At 36.3% G+C, this 12,871-nt stretch overlaps 1 protein-coding gene across 1 annotated transcript in view; it reads right to left on the bottom strand.

The window, feature by feature from the left end:
- LOC105882300 (dachshund homolog 2) overlaps window positions 1-12,871 on the bottom strand; it is a 408,214-nt gene that overhangs the window by 87,355 nt on the left and 307,988 nt on the right. Inside the window, exon 5 of the mRNA XM_075999087.1 lies at window positions 6,799-6,934. Within this exon, the coding sequence (XP_075855202.1) occupies window positions 6,799-6,934 (136 nt within the window). The remainder of the gene's footprint in view (window positions 1-6,798; window positions 6,935-12,871) is intronic.

Here is a 12,871-nt window from a genome sequence, read left to right as displayed (position 1 = left end):
TGGATATACAAACAAGCTACAGAGTGGGAAAATATCTGCAAAACACATATCTGATAAAGGACTTGTATCTAGAGTATATAAAAAACTCTCAAACTTCAACAATTAGAAAACAGACAAACCAACTCAAATATTGGCAAAAGACATGAGCGACATTTCACCAAAGAGGACATCCACAGAAGAGGTTCAATATCACCAGCCATCAGGGAATATAAACTAAAACCACAATAAGCTATCATTACACACAACTATGAGGGCATCTAAATTAAAAATAAAATATTGACAACATAAAATGCTGTGAATATATGGACAAACTGGATGATCATATATTGATGATGGGAAAATAAAGTGGTATAGCCACTCTGGAAAATAGTTTGAAAGTTTGTTATGGAACTAAACATTTATTTTCCATATGACTCAGCAATTGCATTCTTTGTATTTGTCTCATAGAAATGGAAAGTTACATCCACCCAAAAACCCGTACATGAGAATTCACAGAAGCATTATTCATAATAGCCCCAAACTGGAAATAATGAGATGTCCTACAATGGATGAATGGTTACACAGTGTGGCATATTCATATTATTGAATACTACTCAACAATAAGAAGGGAAGTTGACATATGCAACAATTTGGACAGATATCCAAGTAATTATGCTAAGTGAAAGAGCCAATCTTCAAAGGTCACATTCTGTACGGTTCCATTTATAGAATATTCTTGGAATGATGGAATTACAGAGACATAATAGATTAGTGGTTCTCAGGAATTAGAGATCTTGAAGGGGTCGTGGTGGTTGAGACAATAAAGGAATAGCAGGAGAGACATTTCTGTGGTCATGGAATAATCCTATATCTTGATTGTAGTAGTAGTTACACAAATTTACATATGTCATAACATTCCATAAAAGCATACACACATGACAGTGAGTTAGTGAGTGTAAAACTAGTGAAATCTGAATAAGACAAGTGGATCATAGCAATGTAAATTTCCTGATTTTGATATTGTACAATAGTTATATAAGATACTGCCTTTGGAAGAAACTGGGTGAAGAGTATAAGGGATCTCTCTGTTTGTTTTCTTCTTGCAACTTTTAAATCTACAATTGTTTCTAAATAATAAAGTTTTAAAATGAAGGTAATTCAAAGAAACTCTCCAATAAGTTATGTTCCTTGTTTCTCTCATTTTAATATATAGTCACTGAATACCATAAAATGTACAAAATTGTATCCTTCATATTCCTTTATATATTTAATGTCATTATAAAGACTGTAATGATGTTTGTATTTTAGTTGGTCCTATACAATAGTCTTTCATGTTTTAAAAAATATAATATTCAGAAGATATATTCCCATTTAAAACAGGGTCAATAATCATTTCCAAACACCTGCATAGTTTAAACTGCCACTAGGTCTGAAAGATTTAGTGTAGTACCTACAATGGTCTAAGGAACACATAAAGAAAGAGAATTATCTGATTGAATAGTGAATATTTACATTATCATTGTGCCAATATGTAGCAAAAACCCTCCTCTAAGCTGAAATTTGTTCCAGTTTGCATGAATGGAAAAAAAAATGAAAGATGGTATTGTAATATCTACAATAAGAAAGAGATAGCTTAATAATATTTGTATATATGCGTATACCCATATATAAAGAGATTTATGAACAGATGAGCAATAACATACTGATTTTTCTTATTTTGGTACAGCAGGATTTCAAAGGACCATTTTTTTTTTATATTTCATCCTTATTTTTAATAAAAAATAACTACACAAAAAAGAAATATGACAGTATTTTTATTCTAGGTAAGATATACTTTAGATTCTTATGATAAAAAGGATGTTAAAACTATTAGCAGCTGTTCATCTGTGGCCTATAGGTTGATTTAAAATATAATAATTCCCTGGGCTCAATTCATGGGGTGGATGATAAATTAATTGTTCCACTGTTTCTATAGCATACCAGATTTAATTATCAGTGTGTTTTGGGCATCTTGAACATAGAAAGTTTTCAATAAATACATTGAATACACAATGCAAAAATATCAAAAAGATCCTGTTTCTGCTACCAGTTTGGGAGACAAGTTGTTGCCAAGGGAAGGGGGTTTTGCTTTGCGTCATTACATCTTCCTGGGCAAACTGGAGTGGATAGTTCCAATTACTCTACTCTAAAGAATCCCAGAACTGACTGTAAAAGACCATGTAACAGAATGTCATAACATGAAATTGATTTAGTCAATTTATTTGACAAAGTCTTTGAAAAAATAAAATCAAATGTTTGTTTGACCAGTCAGTTTAATCAAAATACTTGATCCAAAATTAAAATTTTTAATTTGGTAAGTCATTTTGGATATAGTCTAAATGGACATCACTGCCAAGAAAGCCGAGATCATATAGACTTTTACATATCTACATATTAAAATCCAATGTAAAATGCATATTATCATTTGAGACATGTATTGCACTAACCCAATTTTACAAGGTGCAGTAATGGGTGGGCTACATCAACACTCTAATGGTATTTCTTCATTTTCTAAAAATTTCTTTATAATAGCAAATCTAGCATTTTATAATTTCCAGAGCTATAAATCATTTTTAAAATCATGATATTACTCAAAACAGATGTGAAAACATATGTTTGCCACAGTTGTATAAACTGCTTACTTGTCACACTTAATAAATATTGTGACTTATACTGTAACTCATTCCCTTTTAATAACTATGATCTATTTGAGGAAAATATATTTTATCTTACTGTCACAAATATAACTGGTAGGATGTGACACAGAAAATCCCATTTAAAAAGAAATTTTCTACTATAGCTGTGGTACAGTTTAATATGCCACTCCTGTTTATTAATGTCCTCATCAGGATGTGTGACTAACCTATTTGATTGAAATGAGTAAAACTGTGCCATTCCACAGCAAGAGATTCAGAAATGCCAGTACATACCACTGTGTATTTTATGAAAATCAGTTAATGTACATCTGTACTGTGGTCCAGCTGATTTTTCATAAGACACAACAGTGTATACTTGAATGCTGCAGTACACAGGCCAGTCCTAAATGCCATTTTGACTTATGGGGTTTGCAGTTCTGAGGGAATCATGTGTGTCATCTACAGCTTGAGATTTTCCTAGAAAGGCTGCTTTACTACCAAGTTGTCCTTCAAATAGTTGTGACTTGATAGGCAAGAGGTCTCAGGAACAAATTGTTGCTGGGTTATGAATGAAGTTTCATCTTTAACTACAATTTCAATACCTTTGCAAGAGTTTTGGAAGTTTAATATACTGAACCTGACTTCTTTCATTCTGACTATTCTGAAATCAATCATTTGCATCTTGGAGCTTCAGTGGGTACAGCCTTTCAGTGTCAGGCTAAGAAAAGACTAAACATGTGACAAGGAAACCAATCATGGATCAATGAAATTAAAATCATATATTATTCCAAATTCTAACTAAAATGTTCATCTAGATAATTATGAAGCAAATTAAGTCCAAAGAAAAATGAAAAAAATCTCCATTAACTCTTACATTCTTTTCTGTATATATTATGGGCATCTTTAGTATATTATGAGCATTTATTTTCTATATATTATGAGCATTTGTCTATCTCTACTATCTATATATCTTGGATCTTGCTCATAATATATAGATAATAGAGACAGAAAAATGTACCCTGTGGTGAAGTACAAGCAGACCATCTGGTGATCTGATAAATTATGTTAGCTACTGTTTAATTTACAATGGCGACAGCAATAATGCATAATCTATGCTGTATGATTATATATTTTCCTGTTTTCTTACCTTTTTAGCTTTTTAAACAAAGTTGTACTTGGCTTTCAGATCAGGAGAGCATCACTTTGAAATTCTTACTCTCCTACCTTCTTTAAACAGATATCCTAAGACAAAACTGGATAGTGTGCAGAGGTAATATATGTACCTCAGCAGATCAAAAGCCAGGTTGAGATCGTATCTACCAATATTCCAGGTAAATATTTTATGGATTAACTTGCTAAGCTTTCATTTGAAATGTCCAAATTAGCATATACTTTTAAAAATCATTTTCAAGGGTTGAGGGAAGTAGATCTCTCCATTACAGCAACTCAGTTTTTGTCAAATATACCACCACATAGTCAATTATTTAAACATATTTAATAAAATGTATATATAATACAAAAAGAGTCACATGTTTCTGAACAGACATAATAAAAGGGCTTAGGGTGAATTTTCTAACCACATGCACAAATTTTATGTCAATATGTAATTTATAACACCAAATAATCAAGTTTCGAGTAAACATCATGTTTTTTACTACTAAAAACATTTATACAAAGCCAGTATAGATTTATTCCGACTTAGGGAAATGTAGATGCGATACACAACATTGGGATATTAAGTGAGTTAGTATCTGATTATTATATGTACATCAAATAAGCAAAAATCATTTTACCTTTATTATTTCTTTGGAATTTTTTGATGGTTGGTCCATTATCCTGATCAACAATAGCTTCCTCTCTATTGTTGGGCATCATAACTATAGATAAGAGATATAACAGTAATTTTCTATGTAAAATATTCAAAAAAGGCAGAAAAGCATTATACAAATGGCTAATATTATCTAATAACAAAGAACATTAATTTTATTTACTTCTACTTCTGAAACAATAGAAAGATTTTTGTTAGTCCAGAGGTCATATAATTTAGAAATCATTAAGCTGCTTAATCATCTGAATTTTAAAGTATAAATAATATATACATACATACATATATATACATATATATATATACATACATATATATGTATATATATATATACACATATATATGTATATAATTGACAATATCATTTCTTTAAAGCATTTAAAATGTTTCCTCTTTTAAATTTCATGTGCAAATTATTTATCTCCATAATTTATAACATATTTCTCAGAATGCTTATAAAAAGAATTTACTAGTTAATAGATCATGAGTTAAAATTAATTATGAATTTAACTTACTCTGTAGAATCATTTACAAATATGATATATATCAAGATTAATAGATAAAATATAATTTTCTGATTATTATGATTCTTCATAAAACATTTACATTGAAAGGAAAAAGACATGCTAATTTTCAATTTATAATTTCATTATCTTTAATCATATTTTATTAAAACACTATGTAGTTCTATTAATAAAAGATGGTCACTTAAAAGTTAAACATCAAACTGTTTTATTCATTTATAGACAATCACACTATCATACATATACAACTGTGGCATGAGCATATAGAGCCTAATTACTGCCAGTGCAATTACAAATAAACTATGTTGAAAAGATTTTTTTCTAGGATATTATATTGCTTTGGAAATATTCGATTTCACTTCTAAATGTCAGTTACCCATTCTCTTATAATATATATCCATCACTATTTTTCCTATGCATTATATTTTTCAGCTAGCACTCAATAAATAAATCTCTCTATATCCTTTTCCTCTCTCTTTCTCCCTCTTTCTACCCTCATCAATACAAAGATTGTCCTAACAGAAGAATGTGTGCTTTGGTTTCTTGATTAATTAATGGTCATCCAGCTATAGCCTCTTGTGTTGCTCGGACTGCCTTGAATAACTTGTACACAATGTTGTATCAACCAGGTAGTCGGTGCCACAGAACAGAGTAAAGTTAGAAGACCTCTGTCACCTCTTCCAGGAATTAAACTTACTCCCTCAGGGCCATTAGCCTTAAGCTCTAACTTGATGGTTCTTAACCCTGCTTGCACATTAAAATCTCTTGAGAAGATATGGAAAGGTAAAAGAAAATATTCTTGCCTAGGCTCTATTCTAGACCAAGAAAATCAAACTCTGAGTGTGTGTCTTGAGCATCTGTAATTATAAAAACTCTATTGGTGAATATAATGGGCAGCCAGATTTAAGAACCATTGAGCTCACTATGAAGATAAACAGCCAGACACCATATATAATATTTACAGGTTAAGTGAGACTTGGGTGAATTTCCACAAGGGAGAAATCATCTTCCTCCTTGCAAGCACAAATCCAAGACCTAACAACCTGACACCTTCCCAAATCGCACAAATTGCTCTCCTCCCCCACAAAGCACATTATTTTGGAGAGGCTGGAAGCAATCTCTATTATGAGCTGTAAAAATTTAGAGTTCACTTAAAGAACATTCTCATGGTAAGATTAAAGGAATAGCAGAGATTGTCTCTAAAGGAAACGGATACATAAGAACTCAGATTGTATAGGTATGGAAGATTAACAAAGATTTTACCTAGCTCAATTGATCCATAATTATTATATACTAAATAAGAATTTGTTACAGTTGAATGCACCTGGTAACTTCTATATACCTGAGTAGAATCAGACAGACAGCAGGAGATGATAAGCAATCAAACTAAAGTCACACAGAGAAAAGTAATTTTTATCCCTCACATTTCCTTAGCAATTCAACTTTTGAAGGTTTTCCATATACTATTTCATTTGATCTCTCAATAATCTAGTACATTAGGCAGCGCAGTAATTATTTGCATAATAGATAAAATAACCTCTGGTGGTTAAATGACATATCCAAGATGTCTTAGCTAGTTAGTTCCAGACCTGTGGCTAGGTTAAAGTCTCCAATATGCCATGTCATCACCAATTTCTGGAATGGTGTCTATGGTGTAAAACTTTTGAGACCACTTCAAAAAGCCATTCATATTAAGGCGGTCTTGTTCCCCCAGCTTTTTCCTCCCCTCTCTGTTGCCTAATGGTACATTTTTTGAGAGTATCTTCCAATTACTTGTTTTAAGAAAGATACTCACCCATTCTCTCTGAATGATGATCCATCTGAGAGGGAGAGCTGGACACACTGCTGCTGGGATGAGAAGAGGTCTGGCTCTCAGGGTGATGACCCTCTTCCAGAGAAGGAGCAGGAGAAGGACTCTTTGGGATCCGCTCCTGAAACAAAAAGAAACATAAAAGAAAATGCCCTATGTACATCAATTTTTTCATGTTGGCTGAGTCCATAACATTTAAAATGTTGACCTCTTACTTATCCTGAAAGTGTGAACATATACAATGCCTGGCCTTAAATACATATCTTTGGACAAAAACATATTTTTGGTTCTTTCAAAATTAATGAGATGCTGTGACGGTTAAATAAGAGAAGGTGGCAAAGGGGCACATCGTAGAGGCTCAAGAAAAATTAGTTTCTGTTTCCTCTCCCAGAAAATTCATAAATTATTATCAACATAGGTGTGTAGTGAATGTTATTGTTATTAAAAGCTTCTAGACTGATGTAAAGTTCATGCCAAAGACTGGAAGGTGATACCATTATCTGATTAAGAAGGAGAATTTCCAAATGTAAAGACTTGAGATCTTGAATTTAGGCATTACCAGTAGCATCTGGTACATGTTGAGTTTTTCCGCACAAAAATTATGAAAATAATATTCCTGCAATCTATTAGACCTTACAAATTCAAGTTGAATTTTGCCAAAAAAACATTTTGATAGTCATAGGACACAATGATAGGTTTTTCAAACTCACACTAGTATCTATCAATGTCAATCCCATAGTATTCCTTAGATTTTTGTAGTTTTCAATAATGAACTTTAATAAAAATAAAATGCAACCTAGTTCAACGTCTGTGGAAAGCAATATGGAGATACCTTAAAGTGATACAAGTGGATCTACCATTTGATCCAGCAATCCCACTACTGGGCATCTACCCAAAAGAACAAAAGACACTTTATAAAAAAGACACCTGCACTTGAATGTTTATAGCAGCACAATTCACAATTGCAAAGATCTGGAAACAACCCAAGTGCCCATCAATACATGAGTGGATTAATAAAATGTAGTATATGTATACCATGGAGTACTATTCAGCTGTAAGAAACAATGGTGATATAGCACCTCTTGTGTTTTCCTGGATAGAGCTGGAACCAATTTTACTCAATGAAGTATCCCAAGAATGGCAAAACAAACACCACATGTACTCACCAGCAAATTGGTTTCACATCTAAGTGGACATATAGGAATAACATTTATCAGGTGTTGGGCAGGTGGCGGCAGGTGGCGGCGGGTGGGGGGGAGGAGATGATAGGTATATACATACATAATGAGTGTGATGCACACCATCTGGGGGATGGATATGCTTGAAGCTCTGACTCGAGGGAGGGGGAAGGGCAATATACGTAACCTTAACATTTGTACCCCCATAATATGCTTAAATTAAAAAAAAATCAAATGTTTTTACATACCTCTATAGTAACTATTATGGCTCTCAAGACATTTGTGATTATGAAAATTGCTGTAAAACACTGAATTTATTCACTATTTGCATCACAAATTGGTGAATAAATCTGAACAATTAAGTTAATTTGATCAATAAAAGAATAAAATTGCAGGGTTTATGCATATATGCAATAAATGTAACTGGGTTAAGACATGCTGGAACAGAGAATGTTTGTTCTATAAAATATTTAATTAATCCATAATAAATTCCTTAAATTAAATGTTCTAATTACCTGTAATCACATCACTATTCTAATCGTCATAACATTAAGAATTAGTTTGTCAAATAATTGCTTGTACATTTTCACACTGATTTTGCATGGGAAGCCCAAAATTTATAAATCACCCAAAGAAAACTTGTTTTTGTTTAATGCAAAAATATTAGCAAGAGAGTTAAAAGTTATTATTTCATTAGTAATAGTGAACATATTGCAATGCTTGCCATTGTGGCAGGCTTCTGATGTTATCTCTAATCCACATCCAAATCACTGGAACCTATGAATTTCTTGCCTGTACGTGGCCAAAGGCACTTTGGAGATATGAATGAGAAATATGACATAGAGAGATTATACTGGATTATTTTGGTGGGCCCAATCTGATCACAAGGGTTCTTTTTTTATGCTCATTTGCCCTCATACAGGAGTCTTTAATAGTGAAAAACAAAGGCAGAAAAGGAGTATCAGAGGGAGATATGATTGAAGAAAAATGGTCAGAGAGATGCAACAGTGATGGCTTTGAAGATGGAGGAAGAGGGCCATGAGCCAAGAAATGTGGATAGTGTTTAGAAGCTGGAAAAGGCAGAGAAGCAGATTCTTCCCAGAAACCTAGAGAAAGGAACGCAGCCTTGCCCATACCTTGCTTTTAGCCCTGTGAGACCCATGTTTGACTCCTGACCTACAGAATTCTAAGATGATAAATTTGAATTGTTTTAAGCCATGAAATTTGTGGTAATTTGTTATAATAGCAATAGAACAATAATACAGTAATCAATGTAATATATTCATTTTTAAGTGGTGTTTTACATTATTATTTAACATTTTATTAGCATTCAATAACTTTACTGAAATTAATAGTACATTTTATTAGCTATAGTAGTATATGCTAATTAAATACTGATAATTTTCATTTATATTACATGTTAAGGACTTTATAGATGTCGTGCCTTAAAAATAATGTTTTAAAACAGAGTAGTAGGGGGGCGGAGCAAGATGGCGGACGAATAACACGGCCAGACAGAGTGTCTCTGCAGAAAAGACCGATTCTAGCAGAAACTAGAGGAAAGAAGCAAGAAGACGAGCATACAGCGGACAAGGGCCGGAAGGAGGGGTACCTGAGACCCCGGGAGACTCCACGGGAGGAGGCTGAGGAGGAGAACTGGAGGCTGAGAACACCGGAGCAGCCCGGAGACCAGCGGCAAGGGTAGGTGGCTCTGCTTTTTCCCCTCCCCAGCATTCGGGACTGCTGGTGGGCTCCCCAGCGGGTGGAGAGACCTGCGGACATCAGCCCAGAGACTGCCGCCGCCTGCCAACGGTGAGCCTGTAGCAGACGTGGCACCAGGTTCCCAACTTTCTCCGGGCACCTCCGTGTGCACGGACCTGAGCCGCGCGGCAGGTGCCATATTGCCTCCTCCTCCCCTCCGCCGACCCTACCCACGGCTGCCCAGAGAGACAATACAGCCACCAGCCGGAGGCACCTCCAGGGAACGGGACCTTCCCGTTTGGGACCCCGCCCGCCCTCCCAGGTGCTGCTGGCACCGTGTTCCCAGGAAAACGATGCCGACTCAGAGGCTGAGAGACATAGACCCAGCTTGGGCTCCCTGTGGGTGAATTAGGACCGGAAATCCTCTCCCTGGTGGGGATACAGTTTGAACTCTGGGACCCAGAGGTCGGACCTGCAGACCAGATCCCCTGCACCGAGGGCTAGCATTGCCCGGGGCACAGAAGGGTTATACGTGAACAGCCTACTGAGGGCTGTGTGCCTCCAGGGGCAGATCAGCGCCCTAGAGAACAACTCTCCTCCCAGGAGGAGGCCGTGCGCCCAACCCAGGTGGCGTTCCTGTGCAGGGAACCTCCCCGCTGGCACCACAGTCCGGGGAGGCCGGGTGGCTTGTGGTCTGGCCTGCTGGCAGAGGCCCAGGAGTAGCTGCAGAGTTGGGGAGGGTGGAAAGAAGCGAGGCCTGCTGCAGACTGCGGGTCTCAGACAGCCCCACCCCCACACCCAGACTTTCTGGCTGAGGGAACCATTCCAGCCCGGCCCTGACAGCTCTCCCTGGAAGCAGAGAACAGAACTTTGACCCCTGCTAACGGCCTGAGGGCAGGCTTATCCAACCCAGCTCCGCCCAGAACGAGAGCTGATAACAGGTCTCAAAATCAACACCATAGCCTGTTCCTCCAAGCAAACGCCACCTACTGACAGGGACGGCATCTTGCACAGCCTTTCCACGGCATCCACTGACTCAATATACAGGGAGTGGTCCAATTTCACCCACAGGCACCACCTAACGCCTCAGAAACTAAACAAGGTGTGTGAATACCCAAACAATAACCTAAGGAAAGAAACAACAACTGATCGACATGGGAAGAAATCAGCGAAAGAACTCAGGAAATATGAAGAACCAAACGGAAAACACACCCCCAAGGAGGAGCACCAGCCCCCTAGAAACGGACACCGACCAAAATCAGGCAACCAATATGACAGAAAAGGAATTTCGTATGTGGATCATAAGAACACTCACCCAGCTGCAACAACAACTCAATAACCAACACCAAGAAAACACAAAAAACCTCCAAGAAATGGAACAAAGTTTCAACAAAGAGATTGACACAGTGAAGAAAACTTTAACCGAAGTCCTGGAGATGAAGAATCAACTCAGAGAACTACAAAATACTGTGGAAAGTCTGAAGAACAGGGTAGATCAAGCAGAAGAAAGAATCTCAGAGCTTGAAGATAACACCCTCCAATTAAATAAATCAGTCACAGAAATACAGCAGAGAAACAAGAGAAAAGACCAAAGCCTACAAGAGCTGTGGGATTATGTGAAAAAACCTAACGTGAGGGTCATAGGTTTAGCCGAAGGGGAGGAAGACAACACTCAAGGGCTGGACAAGTTTTTGAAGAAATAATAGAGGAAAATTTCCCAGGCCTTGCTCAAAATCTCGATATACAAGTTCAAGAAGCTCAGAGGACTCCTGGGAGATTCAATGCAAACAGGAAGACGTCACGTCATGCAGTCATCAGACTGACCAAAGTATCAACTAAAGAGGCCCTTCTAAGAGCTGTAAGACAAAAGAAGCAAGTGACATACAAGGGAATGCCAATTCGAATAACATCAGACTTCTCTAATGAGACTTTACAAGCAAGGAGAGACTGGGGCCCCATCCTCACTCTTTTGAAACAAAACAATGCCCAGCCTAGAATATTATTCCCTTCAAAACTAAGCTTCATATATGAAGGAGAAATAAAAACATTCTCAGACAAGCAAAGGCTCAGAGAATTCACCAAGACAAGACCAGCCCTACAAGAAGTACTTAAAACAGCGTTATGCACGGAACAACATAATAATAATCCACGGATATAAAAACAACTAAAACCCAAAGATATTAAAGGCCAGGTATTACAATGGCTCAAGACAGAAATCATAGCAACAACATCCAACCCAACAGAATGATCAGTAATCTACCTTACCTATCAGTTCTCTCAATAAATGTGAATGGCTTAAACTCTCCACTCAAGAGACATAGGCTGGCTGAATGGATAAGAAAATACAGGCCAAGTATATGCTGTCTTCAGGAAACACATTTAATCTGCAAGGATGCACATACACTAAAAATAAAAGGGTGGAGATCAATATTCCAAGCAAATAGAAGCCAAAAGAAGGCTGGTGTGGCAGTTCTAATTTCAGACGATTTAGTTTTTAAACCAACAAAAGTAGTAAAAGACAAAGAGGGTCATTATATAATGGTGAAGGGCACAGTCCAACAAGAAGAGATAACAATTTTAAATATATATGCACCCAACTTAGGTGCACCCAGATTCATAAAGCAAACCTTACTGGAGCTAAGCAAATGGATTAATAGCAACTCCATAATCGCCGGGGATTTCAACACCCCACTGACGGCACGAGACAGATCCTCCAAACAGAAAATTAATAAAGAAATAATGGACTTAAACAAAACTCTAGAACAATTGGGTCTGACAGACATCTACAGAACATTCTACCCAAAATCCACTGAATATACGTTCTTCTCATCAGCTCATGGGACATTCTCTAAGATTGACCATATCCTAGGACACAAAGAAAATCTCAAGAAATTTAAAAAAATAGAAATCATACCATGTACCTTCTCAGATCACAGTGGAATAAAACTAGAAATCAACCCTAAGAGAAACTCACATTTCTACACAAAAACGTGGAAATTAAACAACCTCCTACTAAATGATTACTTCGTAAATGAAGAAATCAAGACGGAAATAAAAAACTTCTATGAAGAAAACGACAATGGAGAGACAAGTTATCAACTCCTCTGGGACACAGCTAAAGCAGTTCTGAGAGGAAAGTTTATCTCCATAAATGCCTATAACCAAAAGGCAAGAAGATC

This window comes from Microcebus murinus, chromosome X, assembly GCF_040939455.1.
Source record: "Microcebus murinus isolate Inina chromosome X, M.murinus_Inina_mat1.0, whole genome shotgun sequence".
Lineage (NCBI taxonomy): Eukaryota > Metazoa > Chordata > Mammalia > Primates > Cheirogaleidae > Microcebus > Microcebus murinus.
Note: the sequence above shows the minus strand (reverse complement) of the source record. Positions and strands in the feature narration are given on the sequence as shown.